Source organism: Lepidochelys olivacea, assembly GCF_965140295.1.
Source record: "Lepidochelys olivacea isolate rLepOli2 genome assembly, chromosome: 2".
Lineage (NCBI taxonomy): Eukaryota > Metazoa > Chordata > Testudines > Cheloniidae > Lepidochelys > Lepidochelys olivacea.
Genome location: NC_140412.1, coordinates 81746609 through 81769470, shown reverse-complemented (window position 1 = coordinate 81769470; position 22862 = coordinate 81746609). Strand labels below are relative to the sequence as shown.

General features: G+C 41.3%; 1 protein-coding gene across 7 annotated transcripts in view; it reads left to right on the top strand.

The window, feature by feature from the left end:
• Positions 1 to 1365: 1365 nt before the first annotated feature.
• The window catches only part of IMPACT (impact RWD domain protein), a 50692-nt gene continuing 29195 nt past the window's right edge, over positions 1366 to 22862 (top strand). For 2 of the 7 annotated variants that reach the window (XM_084619239.1, XM_084619237.1), the window contains exons 1-7: positions 1368 to 1722; positions 3558 to 3686; positions 4545 to 4597; positions 5217 to 5279; positions 11364 to 11449; positions 15407 to 15547; positions 15881 to 15975. In XM_084619239.1, coding sequence (XP_084475365.1) covers positions 1687 to 1722; positions 3558 to 3686; positions 4545 to 4597; positions 5217 to 5279; positions 11364 to 11449; positions 15407 to 15547; positions 15881 to 15975 — 603 coding nt within the window. In that variant the 5' untranslated portion in view covers positions 1368 to 1686. Of the gene's footprint in view, positions 1723 to 3557; positions 3687 to 4544; positions 4598 to 5216; positions 5280 to 11363; positions 11450 to 15406; positions 15548 to 15880; positions 15976 to 22862 lie in introns of all 7 variants that reach the window. The other 5 variants (XM_084619234.1, XM_084619238.1, XM_084619235.1 and 2 more) reach the window with 5 other exon arrangements.

Below are 22862 nucleotides of genomic sequence, written 5' to 3'. Positions count from 1 at the left end.
TCTAAATCTTGCCAATTCTTTCTGCATAACTCTTTAAAGGAGCCTTTCTTATCCATTCACACAGCTAAAACTCTCATCCAAGTTCTCATCATCTTGCATCTCAATTACTGCGACATCCTTCTCTCTGGATGTGACAAATGCCATCTTGCTTTTCTCATATGTCCATTCAGAATACTTTGGCAAAGATCATTTTCCTAGGCCATAGCTTTAAGCATGTCACTCCTCTCTGCCTCCCTCCACTGGCTCCCCCTTCTCTATCGCATTAAACATAAGCTGCTTCTCTTCATTTTCAAGGTCCTTCATGAGTAATCCCCACTTTGCGTATCATCTCTCATTCACTATTAAGAAGTTGATGCTTACCTCCAATCAGCCCATGCCAGCCTCCATCGCCCACTTGTTACATTTTCAAATAAGCACCTTCATGGTTTCTCCTATGCTATCTCTCCTATGCTTGGGAGATGTTCCCCATAAACACTCTCAAAGCTGCCTAATTATCCTCCTCCAAATCCCTTCTCAAAACTCTCCTCTGCTGTGATGCCTACAAGAAACTTGACAAGTTAGGCTGCTGATGGACTGAGACCATTGCCTATCATGCTGATTCTTGTACTCCCTCATCTGTTTGTCTCTATCTGTTGTCTCTTGTGTTATACTTAGTCTGTAAGCTCTTTGGGGGCAGAGATCGTCTTTTTGTTGTACTTGTGCACTGCCGGGCACTGGGGTCTAGTCAATGACTAGCTCTGCTAAGTGCTACAGTAATATAACAATAAATACTTTTTCCTGCTGTTAAAATAAACAGTACTTTTGTTTAAAAAGGTTGCCTGATCACTGCATACTGCTGGTCACGGACTCCTGAAAGGAAGAACTACCTAAGCATGGTTGACACAATAGGGTACTGAAGCCCTGGGCCTGGTCTAGGAGTGGGGGGATTGCACGATTCCATCCCAGAAGAGGTAAGGGCACAAGGCCAGATAACGGTGTGCGCTCAGAGAGACCAGCAAGGGGACAGAGGTGCAGCTGGCCCGGTAACTGTGACACCAAGTCTCTGCAGTCTGCACTGGCAGACTCAGAATTATGCGGCAGCTCCAAGGAAATGAAAACACTGAGATTTTTATCACCATGTATTAAAGTCTAGAGGCCAAAATCAGGATCGGGACCCATGGCGCTGAGTGTTTTGTCGATCACTTGAAAGGGATCCACGCCTCGGAGAGTTTACAGCCGAGTGGCGAGAGGCCGGGGTTGCAAAGGCCGGGCGGCCGGGGACACAGCAAGGAGGCGGCGAGCGCACAGGGGCTGGCCGCGCAGGCGAATGACGATGAATGGACGCGGGGTTAGGTACGTTTCGAGGCGAGCAGCGCAGCCCCGCGCAGCCCCGCACGCGGCCGGGTTGCTCCTGGGCAGCTCCGATCGCAGCTGTTCGAGGCTGGCTCCATCTCTGCGGGTCACTCATCCCCGCACGGCTCTGTTCCCCCGGCCCGGGGCCACCCCTCCCGCTCCCGCTCCCGCTCCCGCTCTCGCCGCCGCCGCCCAGGAGAGGAGCGGAGCGGAACACCAGCCCCAAGGCCCCCGCCGCCGGCCACTCCGGCCGCGCATGCGCCTTCGCACCACGCACGCCTTCGGGGCGGGGAGATCGTCCTCGCGGCGGCCGGCGCGTGGGGCTGGGAGGGACGTGCCCCGCCCCGGGGCCCAATGGCAGCGAGTGACCCGGAAACGGCCCAGAGCCAAGTGGGTGCTGGGGGGCGCGGGGGTTAAACGCGCCGGGCTCGGCTCCGGGGACGGTCCCGGTCCCGGTCCCGGCCGGGCTGTGCGCGGTGACCCGGCCGCCCGGGGTGGCGCCTTCTGCTGCGAGCCCTGCCGGGCTATCGTCCCCCACCCCCGCCATAGCCCCCTTCGAGTCCTGCCCCTCACCCCCCCTTCAAACCGCCCCCGCCCCCAGGTACAGCGCCCTGCCCCTCACCCGGCCTTCACAATCCCCTCCTGCCCCCACCCCCACCTACGGCGCCCTGCCCCTCACAAGCTTTCCGCCCCCACCCCCACTTACAGCGCCCTGCCCCTCACCTGGCCTTCACAACCAGAACTGCCCCCTCCCCCCCATGTACAGTGCCCTGCCCCTCACCCGGCCTTCACAATCCCCTCCTGCCGCCCCCCCCCACGTACGGCGCCCTGCCCCTCACCTGGCCTTCACAAGCTTTCCGCCCCCACCCCCACTTACAGCGCCCTGCTCCTCACCCAGCCTTCACAACCAGAACTGCTCCCCCCTTCATGTACAGTGCCCTGCCCCTCACCCAGCCTTCACAATCCCCTCCTGCTCCCCCCCCAGTGTCCTGCCCCTCACCCGGCCTTCACAACCACAGCCCCCCGCCCAGTGTCCTGGCCTTCACAAGCTTCCCGCCCCAATCCCCACGTACAGCACCCTGCCCCTCACCTGGCCTTCACAACCCCTCTTGCCCCCACCCCCACGTACAGCGCCCTAGGAGGCCTGACCCTGCCCATCCCTTGCCACCCTCTTTCCCCTACGCCCCATACAGGCAACATGGCTGTTACATGGCACTGGGGGCCTGGCCAGTCCCTATTCACATTGTTGTCATGTGTATTGTAACTTCTGGCAGCCTTCTCCAGGGTGCTGGATCCACATCCTTGGCTCCACTAAGCTTTGTCTTAAGCAGGGCTCTGAAACTGGGCTTGCAATCCTTCAGGAGGTCACAAGGTTATTACTTAGAGGTCGTGAGTTGCATAAGGGTGGGGTTGCACTCAGAGGCTTGCTGTGTGCAAGGGGTTACCAATATAAAAAGCCTGAGAGCCACTGGAACGTCTACCAGCATGGCTGCTACCACTTGTGCAGTTTCACCTTTGCATGTCTGTGTGTTTAATGCTTTGCTATTTAGAGCCACTGTGTATTAAAAACACCAGTGGCTACAGGAGCCTCATCTATGCTAGGAATGACACAGTTTGCTACCACAAGTGGGACAATGGGAAATTTACCAAATACACCTATGTTGTAGGCACCAACTTTGTTTTTGTCCGTTAAAAATATGTACAAGCAGGGAAATCAAATGCATAAAGCTACAAAAAAGCAACTTTGTTGTTGAGAGTTTAAAAGAAGAAGTCATTAAATTAAAACTGTTGAACTGTTATTTCCCAAGACACCAGCATCTAAATGTTTTGTCCGCTGTATCATTTTTAAAGAACCATTTGTCGTGTCAATATAATTGGTAAATTCAGAGTAATGTGTTCACATATGCCCCAGTCCTGCAATGAGTTCTTTGCAGACTCAAGTGATTGCGTAGAGCCAGCTCCATTGACTTTAACTGGGCTCCATGCAGGTGGAAACCTGTAGTATGACCTTTTCAGATGTGGTTTTTCAAGTTGATGGTGTCCATTTAAAATGTTTGATGTGTAACACTGAAAAGATGCAAAAATCATATCAATGCAGTAAGTTATGTGTTTGACAACTTTCATTTCATTTACAGATAGGGGCACAATTCTGGTGATTGGGAATTGAAGGTACTCAGCACCTTAGAGGGTCGGGTTCTTTGTCTTTTAACATACTTTTCTTGTAGATGGATGAAATTGACGCTCTCTCATCTATATATGGTGATGACTGGTGTGTTGTTGATGAAGATGAAAGGATATTTTGCATTAAGATTAGTGATTGTTTGGAGCAGCCAAAATGGACTCTCTGTTTGCAGGTATGTTGTTGATACAGAGTTTGGCCCAGTTTCTGCTATTGGAATCATGGAGGGTTGCTCTTTGTGCCTTGTTTAATGGGGCTCCATATAGACTCAAGGGTCTGCTCCTATGGATCCAGTCGTAGGATAAAGGCTTTTCACAGTCTGTTCAGTTATTGTCTCCTTACAATGTCACTGTCTGCTATCTTTTTCAGTAATTATTTTTGCTTTTTCCACACCCTTAAATATTTTAATTAAAAGTGTATTTTCCGGATAGTCCTTTCATTATTTATCTATTTATACACTGTATTTTGCATAGAAGGGCTGACTGAATTGGTGCAGCTGGTTCTCTTACTGCTTTATTCCAGAATTAGAAAGAAACCATTTTAGACTGCATTACAGTTCAGCCTTACCTGACTTTGAATGATTTTCTACTAGATGTTGCAATCAGTATTTGTAAAATGTTTAGGATACCAGTCCTATATGGCTTTGTACAGTATTACAAGTCAGGAGCACTCCAAGCAATAGTTTGTTGCAATACTTTTTTGTTTAGTGTAGACAGGGCTGAAGTGTATATGTATACTTCTAACCTTTTTTCTTTATAGTAAAGGATATATCGTATGCTACTTTATCTGTTCACAGAGTGTAGCCTATATGACACTTTGTTTGTATCACAGATGGGCAAAAGCCTGAATTATACGCTCACACTAGAAATACAGCCTTTATATTATCACATAATAATGGAGCAACCTATGTCCTCCTTTTTATAACACAGCTTACCATCCAAATACTCCAGTTGGTTTTGCCATAGTCTGTTTTTAATTTAGCTAGTTTTGGAGGTCCAACCTGATGAATATTTATACTTAATATTCTTTTTAGGTGATTCTGCCTTCTGAATATCCAGCTGCAGCCCCACCTATTTATCAACTGAAGTAAGTGATGTCTCTTTGTCAACAGATTTTTATTTTAAACATTTACTGCATTTTGTTTCAAATTATTATTATTGCAGCTGCTTGTAGAAGTTTAAGGTAGCTCTCTGGTTGAATTGAATATATATCCTGGGAATTAGAGATGTTAACAAACTTTTGTAAAGTTTACAGTTTAATTTGGGATTGAAATGTTAGCATTACAGGATTAAAGGATCACTGGGCAAGTGTGTTAGGCCAGGATGGAAGCAGGGACAGAGAGAACAAAAGCAGCAGCATGCACAGCTTTTGGGGAGACAGTGGAGAGATGTTACGTTATGCTAAGAGCAACTCTGGAACCAAGTAAATGGAAAGTGTGTTGAGCCCTCTTCAAATGGAGTGATGGGGTAATCCCAAAGCAGGGTGTTAGAGGGGAGCAGTAGAATATCTTGGAAGACTGCTTACCCTGAGATGTTAGAAAACCAAAATCTTTATCAGTGGGAACAGTTGACAATATTTTGTCTTAAAGGTTTTACTTCTGAGTGTAATTTTTTTAAATCAATCATTTTTTGAGCTAAACAAAGACACCAAAATGCAGAGTTTGTAGGCACTAATTTCATCGTATTTTTTATTTTGGTCATTCTAGTGCCCCTTGGCTTCGAGGACAGGATTATATGGAACTAGCAAATAGCCTGGAAGAAATCTATGTGTAAGTGGCAGAAGATGGAAAATTCTAAAAATTCAGTTGCACATCTCTCTAAACCTATTATGTTAACTAGATTACTCCTGCGGGAATTCTGTGCCTAAAAATTATGCGCACAATCTTTTAAAATTCTGCAAAATTCTGTCTTTTTTAAGTCAAAATAATGCAATATAATCTGTTTAGTTTAAATTATTTTGGTAATTTATTTAAACTATAATACAATGGATGGAGAATGGGAGTGGGGAGCATTGGAGGAAGTCTCCAAACCCCCTCTGTCTAATAGTAATGTAGCTAGTATTGACCCTTTATTTCTAATTGTTAGTCAACAAATATATGCAGCCATATGCTCAGTGTTACATCATAGGCAACTGAAGAGCAAGGGAGGGCTGGGGGCTCAAACTCACAATTTATACTGGCTACTGACCATCTCCAAAAAAGGTCAGTAGCAAACAATTCATGGAGCACATTTTGATAGCAAATTTTTTCAGTCCAAAAATTTTGACCAGTTCTAATCACTAAAGCACCATAAGCATTTATAAGACCATACTGTCCTTTACAATAAGGCTCCTTTACACCACTCTGGTAATGTAAAGGACCCTTAACGTTTTTACACCTGTTTTATACTCCTGGGGGAATTCACTAAGCACAATGGGAACAATTCACTAAGCAGGCAGGCTGCTGCGTTCTCCTCTGCCTGAGGGAACAGAACCTGCCCCACGCCCACCTCTTCAGAAATACCCCAAAGCCCGGCCCCTGCATGCCGAGCATGTTGCAATAAGAAAAGGAGGACTTGTGGCACCTTAGAGACTAACCAATTTATTAGAGCATAAGCTTTCGTGAGCTACAGCTCACTTCAATAGCAAGCTAGAGGGACAGAGTGTCTCTCTCTCACACACACACACACATGACTACCCAGCCCCCACGACTCCCAGGCAGTGATTTATATCTCTACCGGCTGCTCTGGGTGCCCAAACCAACCTGTCTGCACTGCCAGGGAGTGGGTGCATGACTGCTCTTGCGACTTCCCTTTGTGTCCCCGTCAGAAGTCATTTTTCTGCGAGTAAGCAAAGAAATCTGCTTGGGCCATGAATTCTGCACCCACACAGTGATGCAAAATTCCCCCAGGAGTACTAGATGCTTGAATCAGAAGGATTGAGGTAATTGCTGTAACAGCTGAAATGATGTAAGACTTCTGCATAAATAAAATAGTCTAATCTAATAGATACTTACTGTACATTTTATACATCTGTTAAATTATTTTGAGAACGGGGCATTATATAAAGTTACAAGCATTAATCTTGATGGATAATTTCTATTATCATTATAATTTTTAAACCCTTTGTACCATTGATATAGAATTCTTTGTTTTGACTTATAATATATATAATATATAATATATGTTAGGTTACTTTTAGAGTTTGGTCCCAGGAAGTCAAATTCCTTATGTCCAATCTATATCCATATAGTAAACTGCAGGATCTGAAAATACCTACTCAGACCTTTGAACACAGGCAGAAACCACTTTTTATTAAAAGCAAATGTTTCCTCTAAAGAAAAAGTGAATTTTAAATAAAAGTAGTCTTAGAAAATATTAACTATAAAGCCACTCAGTAGCTAGAAGAGGCTTGTTAATGTAATGTGCAGATAACAGAACTTCTCATAATGTGTGAGAATAAATAAATATTTAGAAATGCTCAGACTGTGTTTTTGCAGGGTTTATTGGTGTTAGCATGGGATAATAGAAACAATAATTTTATATATTCTATTTTATCCAATCTGATCCTAAAGCTTGATATGAACCTAACAAAAGTGAAATACACATTAAGCACTGAGGTCATGTCATTCAATACTGAAATACAAAAATCTTTGGTGGGGACTATGGTAGATTTTAAATGGCAGGAAACAACACTGTAAGTTAGTTAGGGCCTGGAGGCAGATACCTTATCTAACTAAGCCCTGGAGAATCTAGGGAGGCAGAATGTAATTACCAAAGTTAAAACTTGAACAGAGTATGGGGTTAACAGCTCTACTCCCATGAAAAGTGCTATAGGGACCTTTAATGACCAGAGATTCCCCAGCCAGGGTGATGCTTGGCATGGGGGAGTCTCTAGCACGTGTAGATACACAGTAGCTGGCTTCTGCACCTTTTGACCCACAGCATTTGGAACGGGGGCCATATCGAGGTTTGGGGTGCAGTGGCCAGGGTGTGATATACTCTGACTGTTCCTAGCTGGTGCGTGGACCCTTGTGGACCATAGTTAGCTGGTGCAAGTTAGAACTGTCCCCAGGATGGGAATGTGGGAAATGTAACTGGCAATTTGACATTTCCACCCCCCTCTTTGTTTTGCTTAGGAGAAACTGATTGCAGCAACAGATCTGTCCTTCTATCTCATTCGTCAGTCTGTATTAAAAGCAGTGGTCTCTAACATGCTGGACTTGCTCTGGTTTAGTTTTAAGTTGGTGGCAGGAGTGCCCCCTACAGGATTGACTACCATAGCTTTACAGCACTTACTTATTTTTGTAGGGCTCTGAGCTCTAACCTATCCAAACCTTGGATAATCTTCTGTTAAACATAAATAACTTAGATTATTCTCAAATCTTTCACTAATTATTTTAAGTGATCTGTCTGACTTTTAGTCACTGCCAACATGTCTGATACACACTGCAGTGGAAGGCAAGCAGCGTCCACACTTATCACTGCGATGTGTAGCTATATGCGGCAATGAAAGGCTCCGGCAGCCAGGAAGCAGTGCCAGGGAAAGGCTCCAGTGGGGAGGGGGAGATCACACTGCTAAAAATATCTGTGTAGATATATATAAATGTGTATATATATATATATATATATATATAAAATAAATGCTGCTTGGGCGGTAAGAGCCTTCCTGGGATTTCAGGGGTGTGAGGCACTCTACTCACCGAAGCCATGCTTTGCTATCCACATTGTTGTTTATACCTGTGCTAGCTGGGGGTGCAATGTCTCCTTTGCACACTGCCATAAGCGTACACGTACCTTTTCTTAAACTGGCCCCTGTGCTATCCTGCCCATGAACATTGTAGTTTAGGTGCTTTTTCCTACCTCATTAAGAAGTTTTAGTCATTGACAATACAGATATAACTTGAATAATGTTGGTTTTATATCGCAGAATTACAAACCACAAACAGAACTCTGGGTCCCTTAATATATTAAAAGTTACACATTCAACAAGTGTAGACACTTATTCCTTTCCAAGAGATTCTCAGTATCAGGCTTCTGTTAAATGAACAGTTTAATTTAACATCTTTGATACAAATGCTAAGAAAATCAAAGCAGCCTTGGAACAGGAACTACCAGAATGGGAGTAGCGTAGAAATAGGCAGGGTTTAAGGTGTGGCTAATATTCCAGAAGTCCTCAGGGAGCCGCCTGGACCCATCAGTGACACTGCATGAGATTTGTCCAATCTCACCCATTCCAGAACATTTCCTAATGAGAGTTCAGTAATATGAAATCTGCTATGAAGTGGAAAACATTAAATATAATAAATAGAATTGCTAAACAAAATTATTCATGACTCTGTAGTTAAAATTCTTGCTCTTCATTATACAGAATTTAATAAATTACAAGTATTAAAAAATGGTACTGGTATACATACTTGTCAGAAAGGAGCATGAAATAGGGTACTTAACTCATTCTAGAGTATGTCTGGATTCTGAGGTCACAGCTACAAGTCTATACTTTCCTGATTCTTTGAGACTTCTCTTAATAATATTAGTGCCTAAATATTTGATTATGTTCAGTAGTAATATACATATTTACTGAAAGTTTACATTTTTAAACCTATTTTTCTACCCCAGAATTGTACTTATGCATTATTATTCCAGAAGATGGCTGTAACTTGAAAAAAATTATTGAAAGTGAAGCCTGAGTTTGCACATTTGATGCATTTTGGTCTTGTGACCCTGGCAAACATACAAATTTTAAGCATCTTTAAAAAAAAATCATAATTGGAAAAATTTTGGCCAGTGTTCTAAATTTTCATTTTCTAGTACATGCAGTTTCAGCTTGTAATAGATTCCGAATTCTGTGCAAAGTATAAAAATGTTCCTAATAAGTATTTTCCATTTCTGTGCAAATTACATGTACAATTTTACATGTGATTAGATTACTTCAAGGAAAAATATGATTACGTGAAGGAAAAGCAAGAATATATACAGGTAGAGGTAAACACGCAGTACCATGACTGTAACACCGAGAGGCACTGAAGTACATTTATAAACTTCTTTCTAATTAATTATTTAACTTTCATTATTGGAAGAAAGTTTCACCCTTATCAGTACACTTTCTTGATTTCTGTGTCTGACTTTGTATAATTTTAATAAATTAGGACATTGTCATACATAATAAAAAGCATTTGCGGTATGAATCCTTGAAATAACTCCATATTTAATCAAAATTATTATGAAAATAAATGTACACTATAGAATTGTGGCTCACAAGAAAAACTGATAGAAATTGAGAGACTTATTCCCTGTGTTGGATCTCCTGAATTGTTTGGAGGAAAGATGGATCAACTGTTACAAAATAATTAAAAACAAATAATTGATTTAACTTTTTATAATAGTATTTATATTTGCTGTAGCACTCAATCTGCTTTTTTGTACATATGTCATGCTCTCCTTTATTGCTTATGAAAGAATAACTGTACTGTCAGCAAATCTGTTCACCTGTAATTAAAACAAACTTTAGTAACATGATTCATAACCAATAATTGGAATTTTCCAAATTTATTGCCTCTGCAGATCCACACCATAGAAGTTTTGTGCCATGTCTTGTGAGCAGTGGAACCACTTATAGTTATAAAATTGTTTGAAGCTATTTGTGTCTGTCTAAGATCTGAAAGTGTAAAGACCAGGAAATAGTAAAGGCAGTCTTTATAGCAGTTCTTAGTTCCTCTCTACCTTAAAATATTCACCAAAGGCCTTCAAAAAAAGAGTAAGGAAGAATTATCAGTGTGGATCTGCAGAAGCAATACAGCCAGAACTCCATGTAGTGATGGGTAATCTATCTTTCTTCATCCTGAATTGCCTCTGCAGATCCACACTATAGGAGATTATCTAGAGGTATCACAGTCCAGGAGGTGGGTTGAGGAATGCTTAATTAAAACAGATAGTAAAGGATTAGCTTCAGAAACCAAGAATTTGATCTAGCTATAGAATTGGGAGTAATATTTCATTAAGGTAGGAATTGAACTCCAAGTCTCAACTACAGGGCAGCTGTATTTCATGAATGTAGAGATTTTTCATAGAAGTAGTAGCTGATTATAATAATAAATCTCCTAGAATTTAATTTTAACCCATCCAGTACAGGTACACTGTCAATGATCCATTTAATAAAAGTTTATGTTGAAGGGCTTTTCCCTGGGATTTCTCCCCTTAATCTGTAAAGAGTTGGGAAAGGTTTTGTTCTTTCCAAATAGTAACTATTAACTGTCCAATCCTGCAGACAGTTATGCACAGACTTAACTGTAAGCACATGAATAATTCCACTGGAGTCAATATGAACTACTGATTTATAGTTAAGCATATGCAGAGTGTTTGCAGGATCAGGGTTTGAGTGTTCTTATAGACTGCAGTCTGTGCAACCTTGCTTTACCTTAAAGATCATGAGGCTTAGGAAAAAACATGGGAGTCAAAAATAGGACCATCACCTTCTGAGTAGGGGACAATATTCTACTGAGGTTTTATACTATAGTATTGAACAATATTTTGAGACATTTAAAGAGGCTTCATGTTCAGTGTGGTAATGGGACTCGTGAACGTACATAAATCTGTAGGATGCTAAGGGAAATCTGAGTGGTACCCTTGGAGCTGAAGAAAGCCTAAATTACAGCACCTTGTAGTGGAAGTGATCAAGAATTTCAAACAGTAAACCACCACTCAGAAAAGAACTCTACTCCCACATGCATGTCTCAATCCTTCAGCATTTCAATATATAATGTTTCTATAATGTACTTCTAAAATTTGTTCATATTATTTATTGAATGTAAATGATTTCCCAAGTGAAGCCTCTGAAAAGGCCCTTTTACTTACTGTGAATTTTGTATAACTTCCAGGAAGAATCTTGGTGAAAGCATCCTTTACCTCTGGGTGGAAAAGATACGAGAAGTTCTGATAGAAAAATCTCAGTTATCTGATACAGGTAATGTAGAAAATATGTGGTGTTTTCTGTTTACTTTTGTTTTAATTTTAAAGTAAGATGCTTCCAGCGCTTGCTCATGTTGATTCTATTCGAGATGGTGTGCGCGTCCATGTGCACCATTGTTGGAATTTTTTGCCTTCATGATATCCGTAGGGCTGGCTCTGATGCCCTCGAGTCCTGCGTCATGCCGGTATATGAGGCGCTGCTGGCCCTGTGCCCTCTGTTCCTTCTTACCACCCGTGACGGTTGTTCAGAGCGCCTGTCCTCTTGCGTCTGCGTCTTATGTCTGCAAGTACAATAGTGGTTCTCTTCTGTGCTTCATTTCCTGATTGTATATAGCGCCACTGTTTTTTTCGTTATAAAATCTAATGTTAGTTTTCAATAGCCCACAATAAACTGAAAAGTGAAATTTTTGAATATTTGGGTGTAAGAACTAAAAAGGCAACTAGATGTCTGTAGGAATAAATAATGGAAGACTAAATAATGAGATATTAAGGCTTTAATGACTCCAAATAGTGTAGGAATAAATAATGTAGGAATAAGTAATGAGATATTAAGGCCTTAATGACTCCAAGAGTGTTGGCAACAACCTCTGGTCATAACTTACTCTCAGATGACAAAATTTTCTTGGCTTTTTAAAAAATGTTAGTTGGCTCAGTCAATTTTCCTCTCAACAGGTTACCATGTTATAAAACCTAACATCATAACTGGCACTCATCTGCATAGAGACAGAACTAACTCATCCCTGGGAGTGATTTCATCCAGGTCCATATGGATGGATCTTGGAAGGGAAATGTGAGGAAATTCTGGGGCGTAGCAAGGCTCCAGAAGGCCTGGTGCAAGAATAGGTTAGGGGCTCCCTTTCTGATTCCAATATCTAAAATTTTGCTTATCTTTACCATCTTGGAAAATCAGAACATATTTATGTTATCCATAAATACACAAACACCATATACAGGCTATGGTCTGTACATTTTTGCAAGATATTTACACACAAAAAAGTTCTGTTCACACATTTATACAAAATGATCAGAGGCAGTGATGTAAATTTTGTAGTGGAGGGTACATTATCTCAAGTTGATAATTCTGTCATGTGTGTCTTGTGTGTGATGTCATCATAAGATAAAACACCCATATTCAAAACCTAACAAACATTTTACGAATACATTTTAACTACTTGACAATCTATTGCAACAGCAGTTATGAGACTTCACACATATATCATATAAACATAGAACACACACAACTCAGATTTTATATGCCAAATATTAAACTAAGAAGCAAGGTACATTGAAAGCACATATGTAGTTAGTCAAAAATCCCAAGGGCTTGAGTCACTGTTGTGTTACTACAGTTTCAAGTTGGTGCACCTGTATTAGAATTAAACAGATGGAGTTACACTGCTGTAAAAGGGGAGCACAGGCAGTCCTTGACTTTGTTGTTCGACTTATGACAAATGGCACAGCACTTCTGAATTGACACCCTGATTCAACTTAGGAAAATTGGTTTTGACTTTACGATGCTCAGTCCCACAATGGACTGGATTGCGGTTCTGAGTGACGACATTTCAACTTATGACTCAATTTTCGGGAACCAATTGTGTCGAAAGTCCAAGGACTGCCTGTGATGCAATGTGGAACCTTTATACCTGAACCCACAATTTTGCCTGTGAAAGAACTTGCAGTTTGACCACAAACAGCATTTGCTTTACATTCACATCATGTGGCTGGGCACCAAATGCAAGCAAATGTCACAGATATACAGACTGCTCTTGAAAGTGCAGTCACTAGTCACAAAAAGCAAACACAAGAATCCATACTGCCAGGCAATCAATCAATCAAACAAACAAAAACATCTATTAAAACAACTACATTTGTAGCACTTTTCCAAGATCATGATACCTAGTCCATTTCCCATTACTATCTAAGTCAGGCACTTATGTTGCTTCCATGTCATAGAAATATTTTCTGGCCTAGATAAAAAGCCAGCCTTCACCAACATCTGTAACATCTTCTAAGTACCTCTAAGATACACACTCTATTGAGATAGGGTTTGTTCCCACCCCATAGGGCAAGATTCAGTGGTATGCTCCAGCTACTCAATAAGCCCAATATAACTGTCTTATCAGATGAGGTTGACAATAGTTTTCCATTGTCAAAATGTTGCATAGGAGCTAGAGTGCAGTAGTGAAAATAGCTTAGTTAGGAAAAACACATTCTAACAGAACTAAGAGATTAATTCTAATCAGGGGCTGCTTCCCATCTGTGCCCCTGCAGCCACTCAGCTCAACCACAATGGGACCTGGACACCACCAGCCTGGCTCCCATTCTATATCCCCTATCTGGCCCCCTGCACCCGAAGCCCATCCCAGCCCCCACCCTCTGCCTGGCTCTTCATACTTGCACAATGTACCCCCCACTCGCCTCCCCACACTCTACTCCCACAGGTTATCCCAGCATGCACCTTCTGCCTGTCCCCCTGCACTTCACACCCCCAGCCCACACCCCCAGCCTCTTCTAGCTCATACTCCCTGTCTGGTTCCCTGCACCACCAGTCCTCCCTACACAACTTTCCAGATGAGCTTCTCGCTGGTGACATGGTGACTATAGTGCAAATCCAAGGCTGCAACCAGGGCAGGGGCTGCGGGCTGCCAAGCATCAGGGCCCATGGGGTCTGGCTTTGGAGTGGCGTGTGCATTGGGATGCCAACGTGAAGGCCCAGCAGCATTCGTGGTGCTTCCATTGGCAGCTCTGAGCTGCTTGGTGCCTGAACCAGAGCCATGATCGTACCATGCTGGGAGCAGGAAGTGGCTGTGGAGAGGGCAGGAGTGCTTCCCTGTCAGATAGCCTGGGTGCCGCTCCCTGGTCCTCAGAGCCCTGGGAGCATTTTTCTCGGAAGCCCAGCTAGGGGCTGTTTCCTGCTCTTTGGAGCCCCAGCTGGTTGGCTGCTGCCTAGCCAGCCTGTAGGTAGACTGTGATGAAAGTACAATGATCCCTAAGGTAGGACGGCCTCTGCTGGGTAGGCCCCCATAACCTTATGGGCCTTGATATGACAGCACCTCTCACGCCATTGTAGCTATGCTACTGAGGAAACTGGCACTGCCAGCAACCATAAGAATGTCTAATTTCCAGTGAATAAAAGACTTCAGTCTCCAGCACTGTCAGTGTAGCATCTTCACCACCATAGAACTTAAACGTGACCAGAAAGAAATTGGGAATAGTAAAAACTGAAGGATTTTATTACCTCATACTAGTTATAGTTGGGCATTAGGTTCAGATCTTTCCTACAGGGCTGAACAAATGACCTGAGCTGGAGGGAACAGTCACTAACACTAACTGTCACTAGGCTAAAAAGCTTAGTCTTTATATTTAAAAATAGAGTAGACAAAATACTAAAAGTGCACCGTAGGGAACAATCCTACTTTAGCAGGGGGGATAGGTTTGATAACCTACCAGGCCATTTTCATCTCATTTCTGATTCTGTGAGTAGGTCAGTCTTCACACTTCCTTTTTCCAAATTATGTGGACTGTTTTTGTGGTATGGAACTCTGTTTAATGTGGATCACACTTGGATGACTAAACTTCAGTTTTCATTCTGATCTTACTATTTATTTAACAACAACAACATTTTAATCTTTTGATCTAAATAGTAGACAATGATTTTCTTCAGTTTTAAAAACCAATATTAAAATAGAATATGTTTTATAGTCTATTGCATATGGCTACCATACTGCCAGTATTACAATAATACCTTTTAGCAAGATTGCAATCACAAATATTGCACAAAAAATGACAGTTGCAATTAATGTTATTTTCAAATACATTTAATAGTTTAATCAGTCATAAAACTGATTTATTCTTTTGGTTTTAGAGACTTTTGAGCAAAGTGATCAGAGATTATACTTTGCGCTAGACAACCCTGATAAAATTTGTTACAAATTCTATCATTCTACACCAGCAGGACCAAACGTTGAGAAAATTACTGAAGAGATTGATGAAGATGATGAAGACAATGAAGGTGATTATTCCCTGGAGTATCAACCAGTTCAAGAAGATACAGTTAAAACATTGAATTTTGTTATATCTGAAAGCCAAGAAGGTAAAAGAATCTCTACTAATTTTGATATAAAAATTTAGAAGAGAAAATCTTTATATTTCTACTTTTTATCACCATCTTTGTATTTTATCAAATAATAATGCAATATTTGTTTTTAAAAAGTATTTTGTTTCCCTAGCGTATAGTACCGTATAGTAACTATAAAACTTCCTTTTTTTGTGGTGTGTGAGATATTGTCATTTCAGCTTTTTCTGAGTTGTTATTTAGAATTTATTTTTATTTCCTAGCTAGCTAAATACATTGTTAGGAAGTTGTAAACATATTTCTCCCCAAAATAAAAATATAAATATAGAGGTCTTAATTTTAAATCGGTAGATGAAGAACTGCCACCAATTAATCATGGAAACCCAATCTCGGACCGAAGGAGCACTTTTCAAGCACATCTTGCTCCTGTAGTGAGCCCCAAACAGGTTAGTAAAGCTTGTAAGACAGATTTGTATCCTACAGTTTTGTGCCTGATGAAATACCACTGATGTACTTGGAACTATCTGAATGCATCTCTATTTTGTGAAAAGTGTATTAATACTGTTGTGATAAGAACCAGTCGTTGTCATTCACCATTTGCTGAATCTATTCCCTGTGATACTTCCCATTAATGCAGTTGTCCCACATCACTGCTGAAGAAGGTAAGTATTATTATCACTTGCTTTCAAGTGGACTAGGCATGGGATTGGGAGTGAGGAGATTTGTTTTCTAGTCCTAGTTGTGACACTGACAAATTGTGTAATCTTGGGCAAATAGTTAAAGTGCCTTTCTACTCTGAAAAGGGACTGAATGCACATTAAATTTCTAGCTCAACATCTTTAATCTTTTTTGTATTCTTAGTCACATGTTCTCATTTTAGTGATACAAATAATAATTATTTTTCAGTCTCTTTGATACTATATAGCCAATAAAGCTATGGAAAAGTGATCTGGAGTCTTGTGGATCATTAACAAAATTCTGTGTCTATTATACCTGAACAAAAACAGAAAACAAGAGTATTGGGTGCAATTTAGCCTGTTCTATAGCATTATTGCTTATTCTTTGGCTGATCATAAGGGGATTAGTTGTTTAAAATGCATGCTTTTGTGGTTGGCATTTACATTTTTGACAGCTGCTACAAAGAGGGAAATGATGGTTAGGGCATTAGCCAAGGACTTGGGAGTTCAAATCCCTGCTCCACCACAAGAAGTTTGTGTGACCTTGGGCAAATCACTTAGTCAATGTTTCTGTTTCCCACCTGTAAAATGGGGCTAATAGTACTTCTCTACCTCTCAGGCATGTTGAGCGTAAAATGCATTAAAGATTGTGAAGTGCTCAGATTCTGTGACAACAGGGGCCATATGAGTACTTAAGATATATAGAACAAACCTGTTGGAGGTAATAGAGTTGCATGGTTGTCATGGAGGGTGTAATGTGACCTACAGAATCTTTATCACTTGACATATACATTTTATTTTGACTACGGTGGCTAGACGGGCACTAAAATTCAGTTCCTCTGGATAATATGGCTTCAGGAAAGGAGGGAATCAGTACCACCAATGTTATTTCCTCTTCTTGCTTTGGGTTACTTGCACCTATTGGTCACAGTTCTTAAGCTACGCATAGCACAGATACTGATAGGAGGAAGCCCATAACCAGTGGGTGTGCGCTTCCTAAAGTATATATTTGTGACATGGACACAGTAGGATCTCCGCAGAGAGGTACTCATCTGAACAGGTTTTTAAAGCTACCTATGCAGAAAACTAAATAATTCTTCTCCTTTCCTCTCTTCATCCCTCCTCTCAAAATAATTAGGAAATTTCAGACAGACAGGGTTTTGATTGGGCAAAGTTAAAGTGATGGTATGTGTGGTCAAAACTGGGTTCATAACAAAAACTAGCTTCATCAGTAACTATGGAGGGAATAGCATCTATTCATAACACTTTGTCTACTTCACAATATTAATTAATACTCGTAAAGCACTATAAGAATGTAAGGTGCTTTGTAACGTCTAAATATTGTTCAGTATTTTACATTTATTTTTTTAACAGTTTCAATTAACCTTTAATATGGTTTTAAATAATATTACTTTTAATTGGTATAGTAATTATTATTTTAAAACTGAAAACAAAGGTAATGGGTAAATGGGTAATGGTAAAACACAGGCAATTTAGCATGTTTTCTAGCATTACTTTTTCTACTCTTCTTTGGCTGAAGGGTTTAGGTGTTTAAAATGCAACAGCTTCCATGGTTGGCATTTACATTTTTGAAAGATGCTACAAAGAGTTGACCTGGTGCTTGGAAGATAACTTTTGGTATTTTATGTTTTGAGTTTGCAAAGGGGCTTCTTTACCCGCCCTGGGTCTACATTCATTGGGCATTATTTATTATTCTGACTTAATATTTTGTGTTAACTTATTCTTTTGATATTTAAAAAACAAAAACATGCACATTGCATATATAGTCTATGGAACTGGATTGTTTGATCATTTTGGAATGTATCTTTACTTGGCATCTTTTCTATGTATATACTTGAAAGTATAAAATACTAATCCAATTTGAAAGTGTTATCTCCCTTTGAGTATCCTCGTTTCCTCCACCAAACAAATTAATTCATACAAGATACACTGAAAAAATCCTTCATAAATTCTTACTGGTGAGATGAAAAGCAATAATGAATGCCCTAAGCTAGTTTGTGCTTACCCACAGGAGAAGGGCAAAAGACCAGGAAAATATATGCTTAACCTCCAGATTGTCAGATGACCATCCCTTCTACTGGGAGGAGTTTAGGGAGAAAGGCTTGGGGTTAGTGTTTGGGCTCCTAATCTCGCAGATTCTGATGGCTCACAGTGAAAAAGAACCCTCTTGCTGTGGTTTCAGAGGTGTCCACTTGGAGGGCTGGCTTCTCCCCAAGGTTCTCCATTGGCTTCCATCCCAGCCCTGGCAGTATGTCTCCTTCAGGTCCTGTGCATCCATTGGTTGAGTCCCTCTGAAGTGCAGTAGCAGTTACAGAGGAGCCAAGCTCTTAAGGAGTTAATGCTGTATTAACTCTCAGTTGGCTATCCACTTAGATATCTGCATGGTCAGCTAGGCATGATGCATCAGAAGACTGGTGCTGTTTCACCTCCTTTGGCTCCACCTCCAAAATAATATAGAAGAAGAATCCTTCAGAGCTCCACTAGAGCTTTTGTGGGATTCTAGGGTGATGCCAGGTAAAAAAATGCCAAGTAGTGGCTACTTATCTCCCTGTATGTCCCAACTGCAAGAGCTACTGGGTTCCATTCCTTTGTTCCCCACACTTCTATGGGCAATCTAGCCATTAGTGTGAAATCAGATTAAGCTGATTTAGTAAAATCACACTGAAAAATCTTCAGATCCATTGTATACTATTGAATTTTATTTAAATCTATTATGGAAAAGATGTGTATGTATTTAACTTTATTGCAGAGTTAAAAAATTGAAAAAGCACAGGAGGAAATATGTGCGAAGAAAAACCAACATTTTTAATGGAAATTCTTTAGAATTCATTATGAGAGGAGCACACAAAATTTGAAATAAACAGAAATTCAGGCATCTAATCTTGTATCTTAGTAACAAGTATGGAAAATTAAATCATTTAGAAATATACAACATTCCAGATACATCTGTTTGAAATAACAGATGAGATCTGCCCAAATAATGGTATAGGGATTAAAAATAAAAAATCCCCCACGCTTTTTTTCACAATCTGCTGCAAATAAAATTTATGGAGCATCCTGGAAAACTTGTACTAGACATAACTGCACTCACTATCAGTCTGTATATGTTGGATCACAGTTTAAATCTGTGCCATAACAGGTTTGCAAAGATTCATCTGAATGGAGGGAATGATACTCTGTTATGTGTAATATCACCTAAAATAGTACATTATAGATTCTAAGGGGAGAAGGGACCATTATGATCATCTAGTCTGACTTTCTGTATAACACAGGCCATAGAACTTCCCTAAAATAATTCCTAGAGCATACTATTTAGAAAAGCATCCAATTTTGATTTAAAAATTATCAGAGATGGAGTATCCACCACAATCTTTGGTAAATTGTTCCAATGGTTAATTACTCTTTCCATTAAAAAGTTATGCCTCATTTCCAGTCTGAATTTGTCTAGCTTCGACGTCCAACAATTGGATCATGTTATACCTTTCTCTGCGAGATTGAAGAGCCCATTATTAAATATTGTTCCCCGTGTGAATACGTTTGGACTGTAATCAAGTTACCCTTAACCTTCTCTTTATAAAGCTAAATAAATTGAGCTCCTGGAACCTATCGCTAGAAGGCACGCTTTCTAATTCTTCAGTCATTCTCATGGCTCTTCATGAACCCTCTCCAATTTATCAACATTTGTCTTGAATTGTGAGCATCTGAACTGGACACACTGTTCCAGCTCAGTCACACCAGTGCCAAATATAGAGGTAAAATAACCTCTCTACTTCTTGAGATTCCCCTTTTTGTGCATCCCAGTATCTCATTAGCTCTTTTGGCCAGAGCATCACATTGGGAGATTATGTCCAGCAGACTATCCACCATGACCCTCAAATCTTTTTCAGTCGCTGCTTCCCAGGATAGAATCTCCCATCCTGTAAGAATAGCCTACGTTCTTTGTTTATAGATATATACGTTTACATTTAGCCCTATTAAAATGCATATTGTTTGCTTGTGCCCTGTTTACCAAGCAATCCAGGTTGTTCTGAATCCGTGACCTATCTTCTTCGTTATTTACCACTCCCCCAGGTTTTGTGTCCTCTGCAAACTTTATCAGTAATAATTTTGTTTTCTTCCTGGTTATTAATAAAATTGTTAAGTGGTGTAGGACTAAGAACCAATCCCCTCAGGACCCCACTGGAAATGGACCCTCTTGATGACAATTCCCCATTTACAATTAGCCAGTTTTTAAGCCATTTACAGTGTGCCATGTGAATTATATATTATTCCAGTTTTTAATAAAAATGTTGTATGGTAACAAGTCAAAAGCCCCACAGAAGTATGAATATATTACATCAACACTGTTGCCTTTATTAACCAAACTTGTAGGCCAAGGCCAAGGCACAATTGGAATTGCAGCTACCAAGGGATGTGAAGGGTAACAAGAAGGGTTTCTACAGGTGTGTTAGCAACAAGAAGATGATCATGGAAAATGTGGGATTCTTACTGAATGGGGGAGGCAACGTAGTGAGAGATGATGTAGGAAAAAGCTGAAGTACTCAATGCATTTTTTGCCTCGATCTTCACAGACCAAGGGCAGCTCCCAGACTGCTGCACTGGGTAACACAGCATGGGGAGTAGGTGATCAACCCTCAGTAGTGAAAGAACAGGTTAAGGACTACTTAGAAAATGGATGTGCACAAGTCCATAGGTCCAGATCTAATGCATTCAAGGATGCTGAGGATTTGGCTGATGTGATTGCAGAGCCATTGGCCATTATCCTTGGCGATCGGGGGAGGTCCCGCACAATCGGAAAAAGTCAAATATAGTGCCCATATTTAAAAAAGGGAAAAAAGAGAACCCAGGGAACTACAGACCAGTCATTCTCACTTCAATCCCCGGTGAAATTATGGAGCAGGTCCTCAAGGAATCCATTTTGAAGCACTTGGAGGAGAGGAAGGTGATCAGGAACAGTCAGCATGGATTCACCAAGGGCAGGTCATGCATGACCAACCTGATTGCCTTCTATGATGAGATAACTGGCTCTGTGGATATGGGGAAAGCAGTGGATGTGATATATCTTGACTTTAGCAAAGCTTTTGATATGGTCTCCCACAGTATTCTTGCCAGCAAGTTAAAAAAGTATGGATTGGATGAATGGACTATAAGGTAGATAGAAAGCTGGCTAGATTGTCAGGCTCAGTGGGTAGTGATCAACGGCTCGATGTCTAGTTGGCAATCGGTATCAAGTGGAGTGTCCCAGGGTCGGTCCTTTGGCCGGTTTTGTTCAACATCTTTATTAATGATCTGGATGAACTGATTAATTGCACCCTCAGCAGGTTCGCAGATGACACTAAGCCAGGGGGGAGAGGTAGATACAATGGAGGGTAGGGACAGGGTCTAGAGTGACGGATTGGTCCAAAAGAAATCTGATGAGGTTCATCAAGGACAAGTGCAGAGTTCTGCACTTAGGAAGGAAGAATTCCATGCACTGCTACAGGCTGGGGACCAACTGGCTAAGCAGCAATTCTGCAGAAAAGGACCTGGGGATTACAGTGGATGAGAAGCTGGATATGAGTCAGCAGTGTTCCCTTGTTGCCAAGAAGGTCAGTGGCATATTGAGCTGTATTAGTAGGAGCATTGCCAGCAGATTGAGGGAAGTGATTATTCCCCTCTAATCGGCACTGGTGAGGCCACACCTGGAGTATTGCATCCAGTTTTGGTCCCCCCCACTACAGCAGGGATGTGGACAAATTGGAAAGAGTCCAGCGGAGGGCGACGGAAATGATTAGGGGGCTGGGGCACATAACTTATGAGGAGACGCTGAGGGAACTGGGGTTATTTAGTCTGCAGAAGAGAAGAGTGAGGGGGGATTTGATAGCAGCCTTCAATTACCTGAAGGGGGGTTCAAAGAGGATAGAGCTAGGCTGTTCTCATTGGTGGCAGATGACAGAACAAGAAGCAGTGGTCTCAAGTTGCAGTGGGGGAGGTCTAGGCTGGATATTAGGAAACACTATTTCACTAGGAGGGTGGTGAAGCACTGGAATGGGTTACCTAGGGAGGTGGTGGAATCTCCATCCTTAGAGGTTTTTAAGGCCCGGCTTGACAAAGCCTTGGCTGGGATGATTTAGTTGGTGTTGGCCCTGCTTTGAGCAGGGAATTGGACTAGATGACCTCCTGAGGTCTCTTCCAACCCTAATATTCTATGATTCTTACTCTGCTGATCATATATTTCTTGTGTCCCTTGGCTTCTCTTATCAGTGTTCTACAATTCCTAACTTCTGATTACTGGGTCAGACCAAAGGTCCATCCAGCCCAGTATCCTGTCTACTGACAATAGCCAGTGCCAGGTGCCCCAGAGAGAGTGAACCTAACAGATAATGATCAAGTGATCTCTCTCTTGCCATCCATCTCCACCCTCTGACAAACAGAGGCTAGGGACACCTTTCCTTATCCATCCTGGCTAATAGACATTAATGGACTTAACCTCCATGAATTTATCCAGTTCTCTTTTAAACCCTGTTTTAGTCCTAGCCTTTGCAACCTCCTCAGGCAAGGAGTTCCACAGGTTGACTCTGCGCTGAGTGAAGAAGAACTTCCTTTTATTCGTTTTAAATCTGCTGCCCATTAATTTCATTTGGTGGCCCCTGGTT